Raw genomic sequence first — 26,548 nt, 5'->3', positions numbered from 1 at the left:
TGAAACCCCTCTCTAGTAACAGTGGGGTCACTACGGACTTGAGAGGGTTCTAGGAAAAGGTGGATCCAGCACCCTCTGCATTCTCCAGGTCTCCCAGTAGCAGGACTTATGCTCTAAAGACTTTCCTCCAGAGTCTTTCCATTTTTGTGTCTTGCTCGTGATCTTCAGATTCCAGGAGAGGGGCTCACTCAGCTCGGGGAAAGGGAACTAGTAAATGCACAGCGATGCGGGAGTGGGGGTGGGGGTGGGGGCTGGGGGGTTGGCAGGTACGGGGCCTGACCTGGACCTCAGAACCGGCCATTATTGTCTCTGAGCTCACTCGCCCCCGTGTCTGTCCCACCCTCACCCTGGTTCCCATTTTTACTCGCTGCACACCCTTTGCTTTCTAATTTTGCAATTAGAAGTTCTGTAGCCCTAGCTCGTCAGTCTTCTTTTGGGGAAGAAATTCTTTGACTTTCTGAAGGGAATGCGGAGCCATGTCTTAGCATCTCAAACAGGCCGGGCTGGGGCTGGGAAATCAGCTCTGTTCTTGGTTTGAATCAGTAGGACTTCCCTCTGGATAGAAACTGTGTATAGCTCTTCCTTCTCCAATATAGTTCCTTTTAGTGCTGCTCACTTTTGAGGCCTTAAGGAAGTAAATGGATCAGTCGTTGGAAACATAATACCTAGACTTGCCTGTTAGGAGGTTCTGTGGGGAGTAAAGGGAGCTCAGACACATTAATCTCCCCATTCTGAAGTCCAGGTTAAGCCCCACACCTGTCAACTGCCCCCATCCCCTGCATCACTGTGTAATTACTAGTTGCCTTTTCCCAGGCTGAGCTGATCAGAGTCCCCCTCCTGGAACCTGAAGATCTTGAGCAAGAGTTATGGTTTGGTTTGCTGATCTCGGCCTCCCCCGTTGTTCTGCCTTAGCCTCCTCACTGCCCCCTCCATCCGACCCTGTGCAGGGACCCCCAGGCTTGAGGAGGCACAGCCCACCTTATCACTCTGGTTTGAAGTCCTCTGTGTTCCTTTGTTGTCCACCTGTTTGGTCTCAGCAGCATCAGCATCACAAGGGAACTTCTTAAATATGCAAATTCTCAGGACCCAGCCCCAGACCTACTGAAAGGGAAGCTCGGGGCGGGGCCCAGCGACCTGGGTTTTAAAGAAAGCCATCAGGGAATTCCACCACAGGCTAAGTTTCAGAACCACTAGCCCGTGGGGAAAAAAAATGTAACCTCTTTGTCCCCAGAAGTCCTGCAAAGCCTGCTCTGCTCGGGTCCCCATCAGCCTCTCCAGCTTTTCTCTACCTGCTCTGCCCTGCATTTTACACCATGGAAATGAGGTGTGGCGGTCTGCAGTGGCCTCCAGAGAAGGTGCCAGCGTCTCTGCAGCTCATTTTCCGTTGTCAGTCATGCAGGACCCCCCTGAGAAGGCCTCCTGCCTGCCCTCCCTGGCCAGTTCCTCCCGACCCTTGAAGACTCACCTTAGGTGTCATTTCTGCAGGAAGTGTTCCTCCAGCTTCTCCGTGTCCCCTTAGACATCCTGTAGTACCTTGTGCTCAACTTTTTGATTAAACTCATCACATATTTATCTGTTTCTGTATGTTTCTGCCACTAAATTGTGAGTTGCTTTTATTAGGGACTATGTTTCCTCCATTTTTCATCCGCAGCCCCAGCCCAGTGTTTGGGTACTTAACATGCGGCCAGTAATTTAATAATCACTGAAAGATTTATGAACGAATGAAATAATGAATGTATAGGTATTTGTCAGTGTTTCTGTCACATCTATGGTCCTATTCTTTTTTTTTTTTTTTTTGTCTTTTTTGTCTTTTTGCCTTTTTTAGGGCTGCTCCCGTGGCATATGGAGATTCCCAGGCTAGGGGTCTAATTGGAGCTGTAGCTGCCGGCCTACACCACAGCCACAGCAATACCAGATCCGAGCCGCATCTTCAACCTACACCACTGCTCAAGGCAACGCCGGATCCTTAACCCACTGAGCGAGGCCAGGGATTGAATCTGAAACCTCATGGTTCCTAGTCGGATTCGTTAACCACTGAGCCATGACGGGAACTCCCTATTCCAGCATTCTTTTTAGGCAAATAAAATTTTCCTTCGGTTCACCAGACGTGAAAGTCACCAGGCGATATTACCTCTATTCTATTGGCTTTTGCTGGTTATCAAATGCAAAACAGGTTTTCCTGTGCTTTTACTTCTATGTTACTTATCTTAAGCCTCCCACGCTTGGTGCAAGGCCAACCTTAGCTCCCTCTGGGTCAGTGACATGATTGTCTTGTGAATTTGGCAGCCACAGGGTCTCCTGATTGACTTCTGTCACTTCTCTGGACTCACGCATCTGTGAGTTTGCTAAGCTTTCATTGTGAAGTTAAGATTGACTGAATCAGCGCAAGCACTTTACAAAAAGTCTACTCAGTGCTCCCGTAGGCACCGTCTGGCTGCTGTCAGGATAGACGTGTGCATTTCAAAGAAAGAAATACATCCCAGTGCTCTTTCTTCCTTTATTAGAGAGCCCCATGAGTCTTGCTTGCATTAAAGGAATTCGTATTCAGAAAAATTTGAAAATGAGACATCAGGTAGTCCTGTGTAAAATAACACAAGCAGAAAACAAGATTGGTCCCCCAAGGGATTTCGTTCCTTCTTCCACGGGCATGCAGTGCCAAGGTCGTCCAAATGGGCACGCCTCCCACTCCACCTGCCATAGGCCATGCAGGTCATGGTAGGTCATGCAGCAGGACAGGAAATATTGTAGTAACTATTTCATGTTGTTGTTATGAGGCTTTGATATGTTAATATGTAAAGAGAGCTTAGGGAGTTCCCATCATGGCTCAGCAGTAATGAATCCGACTAGTATCCATGAGGACATGGGTTCGATCCCTAGCCTGGCTCAGTGGGTTAAGGATCTGGCATTGCCATGAGCTGTGGTATAGGCTGACAGCTACAGCTCTGATTCAACCCCTAGCCTGGGAAATTATATATGCGGTGGGTGAGGCCTTAAAAAAAAAAAAAGAAAGAAAGAAAAGAAAGCTTAAAATTATGCCTGAAATAGGAGATGCTGCCTGAAATAGGAGATGCTCAATAAAGGTTAACCCTTACTATTATCATGCTCAAAATTCCTCTACGAAGTCTTTTTTGATTATACCCGTGAATCCGCATTTTCCTCTTTGGATAAAATTGCTTAGGTTCCATTATTTTTTCAAAGATTATTTTAAAAACACACATAGATGTTTCTATGCATGTATGTCAGTTATCTTATTGACATTTCACAATGGCTCTGCGCAGACAGGAACATGTTCTTATACCCACTTTACAGGTGACTAATCTGAGCATCCCACTATTTAAGTGATGTGGTTGTTAAGCACACGAACCAGGCTTTGAATCAGGTTCTCTGACTCCAAAATTAAGCATTTTTTTTCCATTTCATTTTAAGCATGTGGTCTGTTCAGACTGGACCACACAGCTGACAGCCACTAGTTCGACACGTTTCTCCCTTTATCTCCTATTTGGAGATGTCTGTTTGGGGAGTTAAAGTGGCACATTCAGAAGGGGATGGAAATCAGGATTTCAGTCTGAAAGAGACACAAACAGAGTTGGGTCACATCTTCCAAGCCCTAGCAGACTTCCAGGGCAAGAAGGCCAAACTGACCAGCAGGACTGGTGGCATGGGTGTTTTGGACACTCCCACAGAGGAGTTTTGATCTTAGAATAGCCAAGCAGGGGATGATTTTTGTAATGATTAAAATAAAAGTAAAAACAGAGGATAAAAACAAAAAAAAACCCACCAAAATTTCACAGCAATTTCAAATATGTATCGGTTATTTCCCATATATTTCAGAAAATGCTCCTGTAGTGCAAACATTTATTGCACATATATTGCATTGAAATAAAATAGTCTGGGCATTCCCGTTGTGGTGCAGTGGAAATGAATCCGACTAGTATACATGAGGATGCGGGTTCGATCCCTGACCTCGCTCAGTGGATCAGGGATCTGGCGTTGCTGCGGCTGTGTGTAAAGCTTTGCTAATGAAACAGACGACAGCTTGGATTTGGCCCTGTGGGTCATAGTTTGCTGGTCTCTTGCTTAGAACAAAACTTGACTTACATAGTAAGTGGTATGTAAGTACCAGTAACTCAAATGAACTAAATATGTTCCATGTGAAAGGGACATTTTTTAACGGTGATTATGAAACACACTTGTACCACAGCTTTGTAAGGTAAAGGCGATGAGATCTGGAGAAACATACACAGGTCACACACACACACAGGTACACACACACACACATAGGTACACACACGTACACACATACATACACAGGTACACACAGACACACACAGAGTTTATCCTGTTACGGTTCATCAGCCGTATTTAATTCATTTCTCACTGATTCTCCCTTCTCTCCCAGAATGTGCCGAGTTATACTCCCCTGTGACCTTTCTTGGGGAAAGCTTACTTACTTGTCTTACTGGGACCTGAGCACATATCAAATCTCTGTATAACGTTCCTGGAGTTCCCTCGTGGTGCAGCGGGTTAATGTTCCTGTGGTACAGGTTTGATCCCTGGCCTAGGAACTTCCACATGCAGGCAGACCAAACAAACAAACAGACAAACGAAAACGTGAACAACATTCCTAAGGCAAATATTAATGGGGTCTTAAGTTCTGCTTCATTAATGAAAATAACAGCGATTTGCTTGTATGTTTTTAATCTGTGTAATATTTATAAATGTGCAGTTATCGGCATGTCTCAGCGTATCTTTCAATAAATGATCACTTCGGGGCTTCATGTTGGATGATGAATTTTTATTAGGTTCCACTTGAATTTTGTTTAGAATCCTTCTTTGAATGATGCATCACTGGCAGGGTAGTGTGACAGGCAAAAAAGAATGAGTAAGTGGCAGTATCTCAAGTGGAGCCTCCCAGGCTACAGCAGAAGTGCACACCTGCAGGCACCTGCACCATTCACTCCAGTACAGTCTGGTAAATGGGCTTCAGCAAGAGGCACAGGATCTGGGGAGGAGAGACTGCTTCTTTTGTGTTTGTTCTGCATCAGATTCTGTATCATGCGCGAGCGCACGCGGGGCGGGGGCGGGGGGGGCGTTTGATTAATCCCCCTGGGTGATACTCAGGACAGTGAGGATGAAGATGCTGGTGGTGACGAAGGGGAACTTTGGTTTTCCGGGTGGGTGGCTGAATCTCAAACGGAAAAGAGGCTGATCTGGGCTGCGTGGTGAGCTTCAGTTACCTAGGGCCTTGAACTTTTTATTTTTCTGAGCCACTGGCCAATTTTAGAAGTCCCACCTGCCTGAGGAATATCTTTGCTTCCCTGGTAGCCATCCCAAGCAAGCTCTGACACAGCCAGAAAATTTGCTGACTGTACCCAGAGAGTCCACCAGCTGTTCTTAGAGTGAGCAGACTGTTTATGTGCCCTTCTGGTCAAGTCACACTCAATGCTGAAGAATAAGGAGCTCATTCAGTAATAGCTGAGTTGCTGCTTTTTTTTTTTTTTTTTAAACCCAAAGGCAAAATTAAAGCAATACAACATTTTTGCCAGTCACATTCTGTTTGAAAAGATGAATCATCCTCATGTTTGTGCTCAAAGACATCTGCTTAGGGGCAAGAATATTTGCAGGCTAATTTTGTGCAAGAATCACCTTTTGACAGCAGATCAATATGAGAATATGTGTTTGCTCTGGGGAGGAGGGAGAAAGCACACATCTTGCCAGTCAGGAGAAAACTTGAATTGCTCCTTCTCAAATGGATCATGGTAATGTTTTTACGTAGGTCAAAAAGTCACAGACAAGGACATATAAAAAACTAAAGAACGAAATCTCCATTTATGTTTTGAATAACTCTCAGAATCTTTTTTTTTTTTTTCTTTTTTTTTTTTCTTTTTATGGTCGCACCTGCAGCATATGAACGTTCCCGGCCTAGGGGTTGAATCAAAGATGCAGCTGCTGGCATATGCAACACCAGATCTGAGCCACATCTGCGACCTGTGCTGTAGCTTGCTGCAATGCTGGGTTCTTAACCCACTGAGGGAGGCCAGGGATCAAAGCTGCATCCTTACAGAGATTATGTCATGTTCTTAATCTGCTGAACCACAACGGGAACTCCCTCTCAGTTATGTCTTAGAAACAACTGTTTACTCTCCCTCTGATTAACTTTAAATTGAGGGAGATGGCAGTTTTAAGCACATTTGAAACTCCTTCCTTCTTCTGTCTTTCTTGTCCTGGATGAAGGAGTCTGATCTGAAGAAGCAGGGGCAGTATTAAGGACTCAAAGTGACCTTAAGAAGTTTGGGTCACTTTGCTGGTGGCAGGAGAATGCCTGAGAGAATTTTCTGTACACAAGAGTCATTTTCAATGAAAGTATTTTCAGTGCAAGCTGTGGATATGACTAAAGAGTCAAAAAATTTCATTTAATTTTAGATAAAAGTGGAAGTGAGTAAAATTATTTTTATCCATAACTATGATGAGAGAATGAATACAGGTGGCCAATTAAAACACTGGATTTTTTGAAAAGAGAGAAGCCAGGAATCAATGATAAAGACACATGTTCATATAAAGAGATAATGCTCAAAAGGTTCTTAACTCTCTTACTGCATGATTCCCTCTGTTTCAGAGAGCTGGGGGCAACAAGAAAACAATTACATTTAAAAATTTTTTTTCATGCTTCCTCTCATTTAAAAACTGTTTTCATAAATCTGCATGCTCTGTGAACTAGTTTGTCTTTTTTATTATACATGCAAAACCAGTATTCTCTTTATCATGATTGCTATTATTATTATTTAACTCTACTCCACTGCTTTCTCTGTTGGTGTCTTGCATCATTTCCAGTTACCGTCCTGACGATCTGCCAGAGGCCAGCTCCGGCGGCCAGGGAGTGTACACTTTCCTGATAGGAGATGGACAGAGTTGGCAAATGTACATACAGAGACAGCCTCTTTGTCCCTTCTTTCAGGGCGCTGGACTGCTCAAATTTTATTGGCATAAGTGGTTGATTATATAGACAGCTTTTTACTACAGATTACATCACAGTGTTAAAAGTACATTGGTTAACTATTACATGGTATAGCAGCTATACATTATGTTTTAAGATCTTTATCTTAACTTAGTGGGTACAATTTAAGGGCAATTAGGTACAATCCATCATGTTTTAAGATCTTTATCTTAACTAAACTTAGTGAGTACAACTTAAGGGCAACTAGGTACAATACATCATGTGGAAAGGAGGAGACTCAGTGCAAATCATCCCATGGCCAGCCAGTCTCCACAAGTTGAAGAGGTCACAGACACAAGAATTTGGCATTCACAAATCTTGTTTTTAGACTGGTGCTTATCTTTAAAGCTTTATGGCAGGGAGACAGTGTAAGAAAATATAAACCAACTTAACTAGCTATCACTTGAAAGCTTTTTAAATCAAGGACAAAACTCACAGCTAGGTTTCATGGATAATACATGTCTAACTTCTATGAACCTCATTAAAATCCTAACTCTAAAGTTTACTATATAACTAGTTAGTAGATAAACACTATGTTCTAACTAAGTTGGATTTAAATAGGGGAAAGTCCTTCAGGATGAAATTCTTATTATATTATTGTTGTAATTTTGTTAAATCACAAATCACCACAGGAAAATAAGAATGGAAAATAAGAATAATAAGTAAATAATCTGGAAAGACTGAGGAAAACTGAATAACAAGTGGATAACAGAAAAGACTATGTCATCCATGGAACAATCCTCACTCAGCAACGTAAAATGGAAATTGTTTCCTGGAAAATTCAGTTCCAGGAATCATCAGCACGCAAGCCTTATTGTCTTCTGGGGTCTGTCCTCAAATTGTGCCCTACAGGCAGACGTCTCCTTGTTTAGGAATCTGCCCTCGGAATTGCACCGTTCAGACAGGCCCCTTTTCTTGATTAGGGGCTTGCCCTCGGAATTGCATCGTTCAGGCAAGCTCCCTTCCTCAGCTCCTTGTATCTCCTCGGCTTCCCGCAGCGATCCACTTTGTTACACCTGGGGGCTTTCTGAAGCTACCAAACGCTGTGACTTGACTACACCCTGTGTCTAACTAGCTTCAAACCTATGTGGTTAATTTCAGCCTAACGGTGTGCTCTAAAGACTAGGAAAAACCATAGTATTTTCCAAGCTGTCATAAAATGTGACTCAGGCCTTCTGAAGGCAGCCATGTTTCAAACACTTAAAGGGGTCGAGAATGAACATCCGCCCTCAAAATGATTGGAAATAGAACCAGCAGCAAAATAAGACCTGTTCCTGGGAGCCTTGGGACCTCTCTCACGCCCTCATGGCTGTACCTGCTTCCAGGGTCTACAACTTGAAGGCATGTGCTTGTGTTGCTCAGTGGCCCCTTAGAAAATACAGGATATAGGACAGGTGGCCGGCACTCATGCCAAAGGTGGAATCCACTCAGCTCAGCAGCCCTCTCCTGTTTTAGTGTGTAATTCCATGGAGCTCTTTTATATCTAGAAGCATCCAGAAACGTCCTATGAGCATTGGCTAGTTAGTATTTGCCCTGATGCTGAGGCAAAGGTGTCTCTTCCCTTTGCTGCTTCCTCTTATGAGATCAGTTAGCCCAAGTGATTGGGTGGATGAGACTCTGAAGGTCATTTAGATTCCGTGATGGCCCTTGGACTGGAATGGCCACAAGGGAAGGGGTGGGGGTCAACCGTTTTACTCAAGGTCGTTCTGGAGCTTCCAGATGGAGACTGCTTTGGAGGCCCCTGTTCAAAGGGCAGGGAGCGCTCAGAGCCCAGAGCAGAATGTGGCCGGAGAAAGGATGGCACAGGGAACGATGAACTGAAAGAACTCAGAGAGCCGATCCGTTCAGGTCAGGGTCATCACGGGGCTCTTTAGAGAGAAGCACTGCTGGACCCGGCCAGGGAAGCCAAACAAAAGCCAAGGAGAAGGGCAGGAGGAGGTGGCACCTTCAAGGACAGTCCCAGGACTGGACCAAGTCAGAACTGCAGCCGCCCCAGAGATACAGACGCCGATGCTTGATGAGCCAGGAAATCATTAGGAATTGTAAACTGATTTTTTGTGTGTGTGTCTTTTTGCCTTTTCTAGGGCTGCTCCCTCGGCATATGGAGGTTCCCAGGTAGGGGTCCAGTCGGAGCTGTAGATGCTGGCCTACACCACAGCTACAGCGACACGGGATCCGATCCGTGTCTGTGACCTACACCACAGCTCACGGCAATGCCGGATCCCTAACCCACTGAGCAAGGCCAGGGACCGAACCAGTAACCTCATGGTTCCTAGTCGGATTCGTTAACCTCTGCGCCACAACGGGAACTCCAACTGATTTTTTTTTTTTTTTTAAACATTGTTTGGCTTTGGTGGCAATGGTGGTTCAGAGGATGTGTGAAGGTGGGATTACAAAGACCTAGAGCTGGAGTTCCCATCGTGGCTCAGCGGTAATGAACCTGACTAGTATCCATGAGGATGTGGGTTCCATCCCTGGCCCTGCTCAGTGGGTTAAGGATCTGGCATTGCCATGAGCTGTGGTGTAGGTCTGGGATGTGGCTTGCATCTGGAGTTGCGGTGGCTGTGGTGTAGGCCGGCATCTGCAGCTCCGATTCTACACCTGTAGACCCACAGGTGTGGCCCTACAAAGCAAACCAACCAACCAACCAACCCCCAAACAAACAAACAAAACCAAAGACCTAGAGCCTTTCAAGGAACACTAATTCAATGAGAAGTTAATGGGTATTAAGAGGAAAATAGGAATTGCCACATGGCACAGAGGGTTAATGATCCAGCTTGTCTCTCTGGAGGTGCTGGTTCAGTCCATATACCAGCAGTTAGGTCATTTTAAAAAAAAGGTAAAAAAAGAGGAAAATAATTTTGGGGATTCTGGCTTCAATAGTTAAATACCCTAGTGCTTCTCAAAACAACACAAATCCATAAAGTTGGTGTAGGAGATGCAGGATTTCCCCAGATGATGTGAACATAAAACTTTATAATGCACAATCTCACACAGCTATTTTTCTGGGGAGCCCATGCAAAACTGCTGTGAAAGGCAAGCCTGAGGAGGCGTGGTCTAATCCCTGTTAATTTTAGCCAGCGAAGAAGGGGCTAAACGGTGAAGAAGGGGCTAAACAGCAAAGAAGGGTCACGGAAAATGGATGCTTACCCACTTTAGGATGTTTTCCAAACTTGAGTCCAGCCCTGGCACTTGAAAGCAAGCACTCAGCTTACAAGAAGCACTTCAGTGGTACAATGTGTGAGGGCAGCGGTTAACTCTTGTCTTTGGATAAGAAAAGCGATTAAATTGTAAACCTAGCATTTAGGAATTCTTTGAGAGTAAGAACTTTGGTCCACTTGTTAGATGATTATTTATTAATTGGTTTCTGGGAGATAGTTTGTGGGCTTTATGAAAACGGGATGCTTTTAGGGTGGATGGAAAAAGATTCAATGTAGGTGAAATAAGTCTTGAGGGGTGGGCAGCCTTCATTTAGCTGAGGATATTTTTAGGTATGGGTGTTGCTGGTGTAGAAGCCAAGGGGTCCTGGAATGGGGTGCCTGTTTGGAGCAATTTGACTAATTTTATCAGGAGAGCATAACTGTCTAGAATGAGGAAGAAGGTGGGAAGAATTATGGTGAGCTATTTTCCCACCTTCAGTTTTGAAGGTTATTGAAAATGCTTACCTGCCTGTTTGTGATCACTACAGTTCTCCGGGAACTGGTACTCTTACGAACTGAAACTTTACCCGTGAGCTCACCAGCCTCATTTTGGCCACTGCCTGGGACTTTGGGATGCCACTCATTCCATTTGTAACTCAGTTTCTCTGATTAGAATGGGAGCGATAATTTCACCCATTTTACCTCTCTCCTGCCGTACACGCATTCTTTGACTAATTCAACAACTATTTAGGGAGGCTCTATTGGGGAGTAGGCACCCTTCTAGGCACAAGGAGGGGGATGCCCTTGAATAAAACAGAGTTTAATTTTCTTGTACAGGAGGCAAAACAGCAAATAAATAAACCTATAATATATATAACATAAATATGGATAATATAAATATCCATAGTGATTCGTGTTATAAAGGAAAACAGAGCAGCACAGGAGCTCAAGAGATACGAAGGTCAGGAACGCATCTTTGAGGATGTTATGTGAGCACAGACTTCAGGAAAGTGAGGGTCTGAGCCAATGGATGTCTTGGAGGAACAAAAAGACCAAGTGCAAGAGTCTGAGATGTGAACGCGCTGGGCAAGGTCACTGATGTAACAACAACAGCAAATGCTGCCATATTTCGGTGGTTCAATGCAACAAAAGTTTGTCTTTCATTCATAACAGAGTCTAGCAGGCGTCAGTGGCTGTGGGAGTCCTGTTCCACTGCGTCACTCAGGGATCCAGGCTGAGGGGCTCTGCCACTTTTTTTTATGGTCACACCCAGGGCATATGGAAGTTCCTGGGCTAAGGATTGAATCCGAGAATCATTACCTTACGTACTGAGTGGTTGGTATCTTACTTGAGGAGTTTACAGCCATTGCAAATGGATTGTTAAGCTGGGCTCCCTAAAGTCCACAGTTGGGAACGGTTAAGGCTAAATTAGTAACGGGAAGCCCTATTTGTAAAATGGGTGAGGCTGTAAAATCAGGTTTTCTGGAGTGTTTAATTAAAATGGTCTGTGTAATTTTTTTCCCCTTTCTTGCTCTGTTCCTTCAATTAGCACTTAAATTAAAAATCTTGGCTCTGATGGTTTTATTAGGCTTACATTCGTTTGACTTCACATCACTCGGATGATTTGCAGGAATATTGATGACCTTGTGATGATCAGTGCCTTGGTTATGTACGACGTCTGCTATTTTTCAGAAAACATATTTTCTTCCCCTTCGCATCTTTGCACATCAGGATGGCACACGTGATCATCCTTTCTTAGATGTTTTGTAAAGGTGTTTTAGGATTTTTTTGGGGGGGTGGGGAGGCCTCTCCTTTAAGTGCGGCCAGATACCCAAGTATTTCATCAGGAATTGGATAGCATGCATGATCCATAGCTAGGAGACTAATCGCAGCCCATTCTCTGAACCAGGTGACAAGTCCCATAGACTCAAGTTGAGGTGTCAACACAAGTAGCCACAAGCCAGGCTCAGCTGTTCCCAGAGCCAGAACAGATCAGAAGTAGGGAAACTCCCATAGCTTTTTAATGTCAATGTCTATTTACTCTTTCTTCATGGCAGTGGGCTCTGGTATAAAACTTGACTTGCCATATGTCCAGTCATGGAGAGCCATTCTAGCCTTTGACAAAAAAGGCAACTTTGTTTGCATCTAGCTTTTTCCCTGAAGAAAAACTGGTGGAGCAGAGGAAGGGGAGGGGGTGTTTCTGTTCTGCTTCCGAGCAGTTTCCTTTTACCTCTCGCCTTTGGAGTACTGAAATTGATGCTTTTTTGAATTTGATTTTGCATTATTTCTCTTTTCATTCTGTGGTAGTGATCTTGGAAGGCGGGTACTTGGGGCAGCATTTCGCAAACGAGAAGGGCTGTGCGCCTCACACAAGACCACGGGGCTCGTGGCACTTTCTTCATTTTCAGCCTGGAACCCCGGGATACATTTGAGTGACCTGAAAACAGAGTCAGCTAATTTGGAGGGGCGACATGTTCCTGAAAAGAACGCAGAAGGATGTACTGAAGGTGGTTCTTGGCCCTAAAGCTGCCATGAGAATTTAAGTTGTGGATGATGAGAAACTGTAGAGGAAAGAAGTGATTGTATGCAAAGGTTACCCAATAATCATGTGATGCACATGCCTCGGCTGGCTCTTAACCAGCATCTTGTGGAGTAGAGCTGTCAGGATTCATTCTTAGATTCTGTCTAGAGTATGCGAGAATGAAAACCTCTGTGAGTGCCGAGTACTATCCGTTGGCGTCACGACTTAGATATTTGGCAGAATAGCAGAGAGGTTAGACTTATTCAGAAAATTTAAGTTTGCTTGACCTCTCCTGCTTTCAGGATTTTGGGGGGGAGGCCAGTGGGTAAGGCAATGATACCATTCCACTGAGGTACATTTTAGCTTTTTGTGGTGGTGGTGTTATTTTTTCAACTTGTGTCTCTCCTGCGTATTATTTTGGCATTTGTTCCTGTTCCACATGCTTCGATTAAAGTCGATGCTCTCTTTCACACGCAACCAGGATCTTATGTTAGGATAAATGGGAGGAGGTGGTGAAGACGCCGAAGGGCAGGTCTCCGAAACTGTTTTCCTTGTAGCTCATTGATAAACTCTTCCCTTCAGAATGGAGCTCTTACCCACCCCGACCCCAGCTACAGCATCCGGTGGATGGGAGGGGCTGGAATCATGCAAACTTGTGCAAGAAAACCATCATACATCACAGCGCGTGTCCTCATCTTTCAACAAACATGTAGTAAGTAGTTTCTCAATAAGCACCTTTCGTTTTCTGCATTTATGAAGCTCTGCACAACTCTGTGTGGGTGCTGGCAATGCAGAAATGAATATGGTAAGAGTTCCTGCTCTGAAGTGGCTTGTGTGAGTGAGACGATAGACAGGACAAAATGGATTCTCACCCTGTAGGATCACAGATGCCAGAATACAAGTGCATGCAGAGGCCAGCTCAGCACTGGGTATGCTAAATCACGCTTTCTTTTCTTTTCTTCAATGTCAGAACATTCTCAGCTATTTTTTAAAGTGAATTTCTCTTCTCAGTTGCTGCCATGCTCTCCTTCTGGAGAGTCTATTGAATCTTCTCATTCCATCCTCCATGCTTATTAACTCATTTATTTATCTGTCCACACTTCACCCTTTGTGATGGCCCCATTTGCCTCTCCAGGTACTTCTAAGCTATCCTTGCTTTCTCTATCCACTTACTGTGTGAAGTTAATGGCTTTAAACTAGACCACAGGATCTCTCCTTCTAGACACCAAACCAATGGAATAAACAGGAAAACCCATAAAAACATACTATTTTATCTCAGCCTCAAGCCAGAGTTTGGCCTGGAAGTGATTAGAGAACTTTTGTGTGTGTGTGTGTGTGTGTGTGTGTGTTTGCTATTTCTTGAACCACTCCTGCGGCATATGGAGGTTCCCAGGCTAGGGGTCTAATTGGAGCTGTAGTCTCCCGCCTACACCAGAGCCACATCAACTCGGGATCCGAGCCGCATCTGCAACCTACACCACAGCTCGCGGCAACGCTGGATCGTTAACCCACTGAGCAAGGGCAGGGGCCGAACCCGCAACCCCATGGTTCCTAGTCTGATTCATTAACCACTGCCCCATGACGGGAACTCCCTGATTAGAGAACTTTTGAGGGTATGAGTGAACAGAGGAAGGAGAGTTGTTTTTGTCCTGTGCAGTGCCAGCAGCCAGTGCTTACCCAGCTTCGAAATGGGTTCTTGTGACTTTGCCTTCAAGGAATACAATCTTAGTGGGGCCAAGATTTAGTCCTAGCTTCAGCGTCCGAAACAGTGATTCCTCAAATAAAGCCCTGGATTGGTCAGAGAGAAGGGACCTGTTTTGAGCCTGGTGAGAGCCTAAGAAGTCAAATGAGTTACTCTAATAGGAAGATAGCAAAAAGCAGCAGCAGGAAAAGTCTGGAATGACTTACCAAGAGCTTGTCCCCACGAATGGCTTGATCAACATTTTATTAACAGATAAACACATCAACCTGTTTTGCCACTGAAACTCAAGAGCTCAGAACTGTCAACTACTGTGAAATCTTCTACAGTCAAGAATGGGACTCTGCTTTACTCTCTGATTTTAAGTTAAGAACCACATGCTTGGAAGCTAAGTATGATCACCTCACAGCTAGGGAAAACTCAGAACTTCATGCTCATTTCTTCTTTGATTCTTTTTTCTTTCTTTTTTCTTTATTTTATTTATTTATTTATTTTTTGGTCTTTTTGCCATTTCTAGGGCCGCTCCCGTGGCATACAGAGGTTCCCAGGCTAGGGGTCTCGAATTGGAGCTGTAGCCACCGGCCTATGCCAGAGCCATGCAACGCAGGATCCAGAGCCACGTCTGCAACCTACACCACAGCTCATGGCAACGCCAGATCCTTAACCCACTGAGCAAGGCCAGGGATCAAACCTGCAACCTTATGGTTCCTAATCAGATTCATTAACCATTGAGCCACGACGGGAAGTCCTGATCCTTTTTTCTTATATTGACTGTCCTTCTGGAATTATTTTCCTTTCTCTGAAGTACTCCCTTATAATTTCCTTTAGGACAAGATTTTTGACAGTAGACTCTCGGTTATTGTTTATTTCTAAATGATTTTACTACTTCATGAAGGTGGTTTTTCTGGTTAAAAAAGTTTACATTGACAATTACTTTATCTTCACACCTTGAAGATATTATTCCACTGCCTTCTGGATTCTGTTTTTGAGGTGGAAAAATCTGCTGTCATTTTTATTGTCATTCCTTGTTAGGTGATCCATCCTTTCTTTCTGGCTGCTTTATCAACCTTACCTTTGTATTTGTTGTTTTTCAACTTTATTATAATGTCTAGCATGAATTTGTTTTTCTTTTTCCTACTCGGAATATCTTGGACTTCCTAGATCTGTAGAATTCATATTATCTATTAGCTATAATACATTCCAAGACATAATATTTTAAAACAATGTCTATCCTTATTTTTTCAATTCTATCTTTGTGGGAAACTGATAAATGCATGATAAACCTATCATGTATGGTCCATATCTTGTAACCTCTCTTTTATATTTCTCATCTTTCTATGTAATGTGGCAATTTTTTTGCATATATCTTATGTTTCATTGATTGTTTTTTCAGTTATACCTAATCTGGTTGTGTAACTCTACCCTTTGATGTAAAAAAAAATCAAGTTCTCTTTATGCTGTGATCTGAATGTTTGTGCCCCCCTAAAACTCATATATTGAAACCCTGAGTCCAAAAGATGATGGTATGAGGAGGTGAGGGCTTTGGAAGGTGCTTGAGTCATGAGGGTGAAGCCCTCAGAAATGGGATTAGCACTTTATCAAAGAAGCTCCAGAGAGATCCCTACTCCCTTTTGCCACTGGAGGATATGACAAGTCTGTGATCTGGAAATGGGTGCTCACCCAGTCATGCTGGAACCCTAATTTTGAATTTCCCGCCTCCAGAACCATGAGCAACAAATTTCTGCTGTTTATAAGCCATTCATTCTGTGATATTTTGTTGTCACAGCCTTAATGGGCTAAGGCAGCTTGTTAACTTGTTTGTTTTCAATCTGAACAGATAATACATTCACATGAATACAAGTTCAAAATGTACCAAACATTATCCAGGGAACTCTCTTCCATGTTCCCCTACTCCCTTCCCAGCCCGCTGCCCTCCACTGCAGTCCTCTGAATTGTCATTTCCAATGACTGACTCTTGGCCCACATGTTGCTGCTTGAACCTCAGGGCCATTCAGTGGGCCAGTCACACCTCCTGTCTCTAGGGCACCACCCTCCTCTGTGCTCCCGGGCACTCCCCAATCCTCCCCAGCCTCCCTTGCTAGGTTCTTCTTTCATCACTAATGTTAGTATTGAAGAAGACCGGGGCTCACTCCTTGACCTTATTCTCTTTTCTATCTACACTATCTCATCTCTTACTGCTGGTTAATCTCATCAAGTCCATAGATTTAGATGCCGTCTATATATTCACAATAGTCAAGTTGGTATTTCCTGCCTAAATTCTTCATCCAAACTTGAGACTTCACCTGCTTGACACTTCCACTTGGATATCTAGTAGACATCTCAAAACGAACAGGTCGAGGCGTTTCCTTTATAGCTCAGTGGTAACAAACCTGACCAGGATCCATGCAGACAGGGTTTCCATGATCTCTGGCCTCGTTCAGTGGGTTAAGGATCCAGCATTGCCATGAGCTGTGGTGAAGGTCCCAGACGCAGCTCAGATCTGGTGTGGCTGTGGCTGTGGTGTAGGCTGGCAGCTACAGCTCCGATTAGACCCCTAGCCTGGGAACTTCCATATACCACAAGTGCAACCCTAAAAAAACAAAATAAAATAAACAAACAAAAAAACCTAACAGGTCAAAAACAAGACTGTCGATTTTCTCTCTCACAAATCTGATCTAATATTCTTCTCTATTTTAGGGGAAGGAAATTGTATCCTTCCTGATTCCCTGGCTTTAAGACCCACATGCTGCTGAAATCTTGGAACTCTTCACCTTTGACATTTTTGGCAGTCTGTTTGGCCTAGAATGATATCATTTTATTTTAACTTTATTTTTCTGACTACTTATGATTTTGAGCCCATGTATGAGCTGTCTTTGGTTCTCATATGTGTATTGCCTAATCATTTCCTTAGCCCATTTATTTGTCTCTTGGGGTATTCCTATTTTTGTCCTGTACCATTTTGTGTTATGATGTAGAGCTCAGCGCCTGATCTCAGGGTGCACTATTTTAAGTTTCTAAAGGACAAGATTGTGGAATTTACTATGAAAACCAACATTAATTATTTGGGGGAACAGAAAGGCATCTTCATTGTTTCCACTTACATTAAATCTTTAGTGGCCCAACTTCCCAATTATCCAAGACCATCTGAGCCGTGTGCCAAAGGAGGTGCCTATTTCCCACTTCTTAGCATTTTTCTTAGAATGTGAGTCAAGCAGACGGCTTTCAGACGTCCTGCTGACTGGGATTCTGGCTCGTTCTCATGTCCCATTTCCTGCTCTTCTCCTGTTCTGATTTCTAAGCAGGTGTCAACCCCAAATCAGAATAATTATATGGATCACAGAACTAATGTCCTCAATTCTGCTTTGTGACACTTGAAATGGAATATTCTCGACTAATAGTTTGATGAGAAAAACATCTGTTGGGTTTACATTCCTACTGATGCTGAATGACTTGAAAACTTCTCTTGCAGCTTGTTGTCTGGATTCTTAGGGGATTATCTTGGGAATCACCTTCTAGCATAGATCCTTGCGCTCCACCTGGTATATGCTCAGAGGCAGTGTTTGCTGTCTCTCAACACATAGTATCTAAATGCTGCCAAACCTCAGGACTCAAGAAAACATCTGGAGGGCTTGGTGGGTTCTTAAGCAGTCAATCAGATGAGTTAAGGTATTACATTGAGATGGCCCCAGTGATTGAGTGCTGACTTATTCGCAGGTGCAGGGGTGGAGTGGTGTAGAAAAACTAAAATTAAGAAGAAGCTTGATGGAGGATAGTGTGAGAAAAAGAATGGGTACATGTATGTGTGTGACTGGGTCACTTTGCTGTATAGTAGAAATTGACAGAACACTGTTAACTAACTATAATGGAAAAAATAAAAATCATTAAAAAAAAAAAGAAGAAGAAGACGACGCTTTCAGGAAATGTCATGCTTGGCAGTCCTGAGTCAAGGAAACAAATTCACAGAACATCTTGGACCTAAGGAGTTATGTCAACTCTTTAAATGCTGCCATTTTTAGCTCTGAATAAAGGAGCGAGCCCTATCCTGCACCAGCTGTAACTCCTGCCCTCTCACTGCAACTTGGGTTGGATCCTGTTATTCACTTCTTGTCGGTCCGAGTCTTATATTTTTTTCTTCTTATGACTCAACTGTAAGGACAGAGCGATTGGGTCATATAGCCTTTTGCTAACTTTGGAAATGAGCATTTCTCTTTTTGTGGAAAAAAAAAAAAGGTGTGACCTCAAGTGGCTACAGTAACATTAATGTCCATAAATAATCTGAGTACCATGCTTACCAGGTACCAGGCAGTGGCTTAAGTAGTCACTGTAGAGGAAGTCATTTACTCCTAACGACATTATCAAGTAGAGGCTGTCATCATGTGCCCTGAGGAAACTGAGGCCCGGTGTTACTCATGTGTATGATCAACTTGCCCGATGTCACAGCTAGTAAGTGATCATCTTGGGATTTGAACACAGTGCCCAGGTGATGAGTAACAATCCTTCGGGATGTGTCCGAGCTGGGAATATCATTTGGGTGTGAGAGGATATCGAGGGGATACGCTCATCCTGCCAGTGTGGAGCTGAGGATTTGGGCAGAAGGGTTAGAATTTCCTGAAGGTCGACTCTCGTTTGCTGTGGGTTTTACTCTCCTTCCTATTCAAGCTGCCATCTCTAAGCTTGACTGGTAAGATTTAAAGGCATGAGTGGACTGCTTATGCTGGTTGAAAAGGTTCTTGAATCTTAGGTTTCCAACGTTTCCTGGGACCTTCTCTATGATTTCATGTGCTTTCAGAGAAAGCCAGGGTCTTGTTTGTGGTACATCCCTCATGCATTATATCAATGATGGGGCTGACTCCAGCCCAGGGGAGTCTATCATAGGCTCTCTGATCACATTTCCTCAAGTATAGTCTGGGTTTTGTCATGTGCTAAGAGGGTGGTTTCACCCTGGAATTTGTAACCCTGATATCTTTTCTCTACTTTCTAATAAATCCAATTAAATAAGATTACTATAACAACTGGAAACTTTTGCCTTGTAAGTGTCCCGCCAGAGAAAAAAAAAGCATCTTCTTTTCAAAGCATCTTGTCTTGAAAAACAAGTGCCTTTGAAGTGACATGGGGTTAATGAGATCCCAGAGAGGGGTAACTGCACACAAGAATGAGAATGAAAGAAACGAATGAGAATGAAAGAAACAATTAGAATTTGGATCATTCTGTGTTAACATTAAAGAACAAGACAAAGTTTTCCAAGCTTATGAGAAAAAAAAAAAAAAAAGAAAAAGGAACAATGTATTTCAAGTCCTGCCAGAACAGTGCTGAGTGAAGTCGGACTGTTACGCATTCAACTTCTTATACAAGGGACTTCTGGAAGCAGGCTCCTCAGGAGGCAGTAACATGTGGCATCAAGATCAGAAAATAAGGAGAATTACAGTTCATTTGATGAGAGTAATGGAGAGAAACGAACATGCACCTTAGAGGGACCAACTCTCCAGTAATTTAAACAAGGGACAACTTCAATGTTAAAAAAATGTAAGGGATGATAATGCCATCTAACTGCACAATTTTGTGACTACAGTGTTGTGTCAGCAGTCCCCACAACCATGCCAAGTTCAATTCTGTGTCAGGAGGGCTCCCAGAATGCATCATATGGTTGTACAATGGTTGATTTCAAGGGGAAGGATCAAAAGCATTCGGCAGAGGGAAAAGTGCACGAGCGATGTCCAGAGGAAACCAGGAGCAATATTTCAAGGGTCCTATCCCAGTGGGGTCACCCAGGACACACAATCCCCCCCCCCAGCAACCAACTGTGACAACACAGGGGAAGTGCCGCTGTTTGGGAAGCTCATTAGAGACTCAGTCCTCAGGGTTTTTATTGGTGGATCATCCTACAGGCACCTTTTGCCAAACAAATACCCAAATGCCAGAGCTTCAGAGGGGCAGCAGGTGTCCAGCACAAACCATGTGATCTGTGTACACAGTGTAGGCACATGGAGACTCTCCTAAGATGGGGTGGTGGGAACGCTCCTGAAATCCAAGTTCCCAGAGACCAGCCAAAGGCCAACCTTGTAAGAAGGTCCTTTTCAGGATAACTCGCGCTGGTGATGCTTTCCTGCACAAATGGAAAGTAGTATGATTGACTGCAAAAAGCTGTCATAAAGATAAGCTTAAGGAGTTCCCGTGGTGGCTCAGCAGTAACAAAGCCAACTAGTATCCATGTGGCTGTGACATAGGCTGGCACCTGTAGCTCTGATTCGACCCCTAGTTTGGGAACTTCCATATGCCACAGGTGCGGTCTTAATATAAGTGATCACACAATGGGATTTCTTTTTAAAAATTATTTCTATTGAAGTATAGCTGATTTACAAAGTTGTGCCAATTTCTGCTGTACAACAAATTGACCCAGTCACACATATAAATATATTCCCTTTCTTAAATTATCTTCTGTCATAGTCTATCCCAAGAGACTGGAATAGCTCCCTCTGCTATACAGCAAGATCACAGAAGCAAGAGATCCATGGGATCTCTGCAGTTTAGCTTGAGTCACCTGAGAGGAGACGACTCAAAGTGGCCCTTGATGCCACATGACAAACTCAGAGGGTAGGATACAACTCGACCCTATTTCCACGAGAATTCCACATCTCCAGTTACTTCTGCCACCCCCACCCGCCCTCTGAGCACGACCAGGCATGTCATTTGAACATCAACTCTTTTATTTTAAAATAACACGAGAAATTCTTTTCTGGGATAGCATATGCCAACTCTTTGGGTTCTTGGTGTGAAAACTACTATTTAAAAGGTAAAGTTTTTACTAGACTCTCAGGACACATGGGAAATTCAAAGCTGCACGGCAACTGCCCATATAGGGGTGTTTCTTCACATGAGTGTTAGTTGTTAATGTTCAGACACGGCGACGAAGTTTGTCTCTATGGAGACTCTAAACATGGTAGGTCAAGTGTGTCATTAAACCTGAACTTCTCCAAATTCCATACTTCTGGCCTCATAAAGAACTAAATGAGATTTTTTTTTTCAGTCTTTAGAAAGTCACAAAGCTTATTCTGGAATGGAAATAGAAATGACACGCCTATAATCAGAGATTCTGCAGATGAAAAAGACCTTATTAGGTCATCTAGTTTGCAGCTGGGTTCTTCTCAGTACAGCTGCCAGTGTCTAAACAGGGCCAGACTCCCTGTTCCCAGATACTCTAAGAAGGCTCTGCTACCATCTAATTAGGCTGGAAACTTCACCTAAAAGATCATTACGTCACCTATCTGGGAGCTACTACATGTAACCAATGAGGCTTTAAAGGTATATTTTATTTTTTTTAAATTGTAGTGAAGTCTAGTCGAGTCATAATGTTGTGTGAATTTCTGCTGTACAGATTCAGGTATACACGTACACAATCCATTCCCATTTAGGTTATCACGGAATATTGCTACTCAGTGCTCCCTGGTCCCCACCGACCAACCAGCCGCTCCACATACCGTCACCTGCATATCCCATCCCAAGTTGCCAATAACGTCCCTCCCACCCCCACCCTTTTCCTTTGGTAACCATTGGTTTGTTTTCCAAGACTGTGAGATGCTTTCTATTTGTAAATAAGTTCATTTGTATCATTTTTAAAAGATTCTACATATAAGGGACATCATATGATATCTGTCTCTTTTTCTCTGACTTGCCTTGTATGATGGTCTCATGGTCCATCACTGTTGCTGCAAAGAAGGGTATGTTTTACTTTTTTTTTTTTAGTTAAATTTAAAAAAAAATTAATTTATTTTTCTTTTTTATATTTGGAAAAAATATAAAAATATTTAAAAAGTGCTTTATTTTTCTTTCTTTCTTTCTTTCTTTCTTTTTTTTTGTCGTCTTTTTGCCATTTCTTGGGCCGCTTCCGCGGCATATGGAGGTTCCCATGCTAGGGGTCGAATTGGAGCTGTAGCTGCCAGCCTACACCAGAGCCACAGCAACACAGGATCCGAGCCACATGTGCAACCTACGCCACAGTTCACGGCAATGCCAGATCCTTAACCCACTGAGCAAGGGCAGGGGCCGAACCCGCAACCTCATGGTTCTTAGTCGGATTCGTTAACCACTGAGCCACGACGGGAACTCCTATTTTTATTTCTTGATATATATATTTTTTCTACTGCACAGCATGGTGACCCAGTTACACATACATGTATACATTCTTTTTTCTCACATTACCTGTTCCATTATAATTGACTAGACAGAGTTCCCAGTGCTACACAGCAGGATCCCATTGCTAATCCATCCCAAAGGCAACATTCTGCATCTATTAACCCCAGGCTCCCAGTCCCTCCCAGTCCCTCCCCTTCCCCCTTGGCAACCACAAGTCTATTCTCCAAGTCCATGAGTTTCTTTTCAGTGGAAAGTTTCCTTTGTGCCATATATTAGATTCCAGATATAAGTGATATCATATGGAAGGATATATTTTAATGGTGAGCAGGGGGACGAACTGGTGCATGGGCCTTTCAGGGCAGGGCTGAATTAAAATTCCAGAGGCTGGTTCAGGAGGAAGAGCCCTCAGACTGCTGTGGGGATGGGGAGGCGGTAGACGCAGAGGGAGCCCATGAGGGTTTGCCCTGCTGAGTCCTCAGAACTCATGGGGGTTGGAGGGAAGGTGAAGGAGTGGTTTATGCTCCAAAGGCTCATTGACAACCAGGTTTAACAGGAAAATCCAAACGTGCATGTAAGAATAATACAGAAAATTCTTTTTCCTTCTGTCCTCCAAATTGATTCATTATAAATACGTCATCTTTTATTTATAATGCCAGTCACCCATTGTCAAAAGCCACAGGCTACCCCCCGGCCCTCAAAGCAGTAGGAGGACTGGATCCTCTTCTCCAGTATTTCTGGTGTCCCGTGGTGTATTTCTGAGATAGGGAGCCGGGCTGAGTAGACATCCAGCTCGCTTTGAAATGAAAGAGATGTGACCATCCACACTATTATATCTTACGCCAGTTCGATAGTTTTATAGGTACATTAGTTTAACATGCAAGGGAAGATACCAGATTTACTGTAAATAAGGACTGGGGAGGGCAGAAGAGAAGGATTCTGAGGGCTTCCTCCCTTTCATCCTCCTTCCATCTTTTCCTTAATCATTTCATCTAATTAATATTTATTAAAGCACTTCTGTGGACCAGGTGCTGGGATCAGCTCTGGGTCCCTGCACTCAAAGAACTTTTTCTCCAGTGGAAAATCTAATATATAAGCAATTAAAATATAGTGTGATAAAGTCTATGCAGTGACATGTGGGCTGACATCTAACAGATGGATGGGAGTTAGTCACGTCAAACAGGAGTGAAAATACTGGTTCCTGGCAGAGAGTAGAGCAAGTGAGAAGGTCGTAGGTCTGGAAGAGCATGACCCAAGCAGGCAACAGGAACAAGCCCAGGGTACCAGGATCCTACAGGGGAGATGGATGGAGTGACAGCAGTGAAATGAGGAGGGAAAAAATACGTTGAGATAAAGGGTAAAAAGACGATCAGAAGCCAGGTCAGGAGGTTTTGCTTAGAGAGCTGAATTTTCCCCAAAGAGCAGGAGAACTCACTGAAGACTGATAAGCAAGAGAGAGAGCCCCAGTGAAATATTTGTGGAACTATCCCTAGATGCTTCTGGCTGAGATGGTAACTAACCCTCTGAAGAGGTTAAATCAGTGGGACTCTGTACGGAGGAACACCAGGCACAGTAAAGTTTGAGGGTCCCACTGAAAATAACGGAATAAATGGAATTAACTGAAGGTTGATGTTTGGAGCCGTGATATCCACACTCACCATCTTTCCTCCCGACTCGCCTTCCAAAATGTCCAGCTCTGGCTTTACACTTATGTCCCACTCCCAGCCTCCTGGCAGAACATTTAAAAATGTACTTGTAGAAAATATCTACACAATAGAAAATTGTGCACATAATGTTATTTAGGGACCTCCAAGGCTGGAGCTTGGCCCCTGTGCTATCACACCATCATGAAGCCTGCTGCGCGATAAGCCTCGTACCTGTGCCTATTCGACCAACCAGGTTTTTGGTGTATCCTTAAAAATGAAGGTATAACCAACTATCCACAGATATATTTGAGGTGAGCCTCCATGTGAAAGCCAGAATCCAGAATAAATAGAAAAAAACCCCAAAGCCTTCAGAACAAAGAGAAAGTATAGAAAAATAGAATACTTTTCTTTTAAAAAAAAAATACGCTTTGAAAAAGAAGAGATGGGATTTCATCTGTAAAAAAAAAAAGAATAGACAAAGATATCAAAGAAAAGGACATTAAGATAATCCAAAAAAGCTCTTTGAAATGAAAATTATTATAGAAATAAAAAACCTCAGTGAAAGGTTTGGAGGGAAAAAAGAGGAGATGTTTCAGAAAGAGGAATAGGAAAAAAAAGATGGAGAAGAGAATAAGAATGGGAAGAAAACCAGAGCGTCAGACTTGCAGGTCCAAATTCAAGACTACGAATTTTAGTCTTCAATTTCTGTTTTCGGGAGTTCCCGTTGTGGCCCAAAGAAACGAATCTGACGGGTAGTCATGAGGATGCGGGTTCGATCCCGAGCCTTGCTCAGTGGGTCGGGGATCTGGCATTGCCATGAGCTCTGGTATAGGTCGAAGATGCAGTTCGGATCCTGCATGGCTGTGGCTGTGGTGTAGGCTGGAGCTGCAGCTCTTATTCGACCCCTAACCTGAGAACTTCCATTTGGCATGGGTGGGGCCCCTAAAAAGCAATTGAGAAAGTTGAAAAAAAAAAGTCTGTCTTAAATTACTGAGGAGTATGAGTTTTCAGATTGAATGGGCCAGTGAGTGTCCAGCACAATGGGTCAAACAACACCCATTACGGTGCACATTAAAGGTGAAATTTCAGAACACTGGGGCCAAAGAGAGGACCCTAAGACCTTCTCTTAAGAGCAAAGAGGTCACATCCAGAAAATCAGGAACCAGACTGATGATGCCATCTAATGAGGAAGGAAATTCAGGGAGAGGAGACACTTTGGAATCAGGTGGCTAGAGCTGCGTGAGCAGACTCAGGACTGGGTGTGCGAGTTCGGGTACTCCTAGGTGATGGGAGACATGAGGAAGAAGGAGAGTTACCTCCGGGGACCTCCTGCCTCTGAGGGGTTCTGGGGATGAGTATAAGTGTTATGGGAGGAGGCATGGGCCTTCTGTTCTTTGATTTCTCTGCTGGCTTCTGCTATTTTTCTTTCCAAATGGACAAGAGTGATTGATAAATCAGTTAATACTTCGATGCTTAAAAATTTATGGAGGGTTTCTCTTTTCTTCTCAATAGAGTCTCATAAACTCTAGGAGGGCATATGTAAATGTTGTTCCAAGATTAATATTTAAATATAGAGAATGGTTCATAAGAGCCTATGTTTCTGTACAGTCTCTTTTATAAGTAGGCAGTTAAAGGTTTCCATTTGTCAGCAGATTTTTTTTTTTTAAGATTTGGTAATTGGGATGTGCAGAGACCCTTATCCTATTATCCTAATGGAAAAATGCAACCCAGAATAAAATGCACAGAAAGCATCCATAATACCTGGCCTAATCATGTGTGAAAGGCAGCGGTCATCAGCGGACGCTGGGCAATGCTGAGGGCCAGTCCAGGTGCAATGAAGAAAGTCCCATCCTTTGAGCTTCGTTCTTCTGTGTATCCTTGTCTTCTTGCCTCTGGCTGCTTTTGAACTTTTCTCTTAACATCGGCATTCAGAAACTTGAGTATGATGTGTCTTGGGTTTTTTTTAAAAAATATTTATACTGTTATGGTTGGCTAAGCTTCTTGGGTTTGGGGGGCTATAGTTTTTATCTAATTTGGAAAAATATCAGCCCCATTCCTTCAAGTAATTTTTCTGAATCTTCCTCTTCTTTTTCTGAGATTCCAATTACACATGCATTGGTTCTACAGATATTGTCATATATCTCTACAGCTATGATTATTTTATTCTAGTCTTTTTCTCCATGGACTTCATTTTAATTAGTTTCTTTTTTTAATTGAAGTGTAGTGAACTACAATATTATATTTAATGTTACAATATTATATGATTCAGTTGTGCAACATAGTGATTCAATATTTTTATAGATTATATTTCATTTAAAGTTATTACTAAATAATAGCTATATTTGCTTGTGCAGCACCATATATCTTTGTTGCTTTTTTATTTTATACATAGTAGTATGTTTCTCTTAATCAGATACCCCT

At 43.2% G+C, this 26,548-nt stretch overlaps 1 protein-coding gene across 1 annotated transcript in view; it reads left to right on the top strand.

The window, feature by feature from the left end:
- Window positions 1–26,548, top strand: part of LOC110255736 — a 226,023-nt gene that overhangs the window by 94,218 nt on the left and 105,257 nt on the right. Inside the window, exon 5 of the mRNA XM_021065090.1 lies at window positions 13,238–13,367. Coding sequence (XP_020920749.1) covers window positions 13,238–13,367 — 130 coding nt within the window. The remainder of the gene's footprint in view (window positions 1–13,237; window positions 13,368–26,548) is intronic.

Source organism: Sus scrofa, chromosome 10 (genome assembly GCF_000003025.6).
Source record: "Sus scrofa isolate TJ Tabasco breed Duroc chromosome 10, Sscrofa11.1, whole genome shotgun sequence".
NCBI lineage: Eukaryota > Metazoa > Chordata > Mammalia > Artiodactyla > Suidae > Sus > Sus scrofa.
This window is presented reverse-complemented; position numbering and strand designations above follow the sequence as displayed.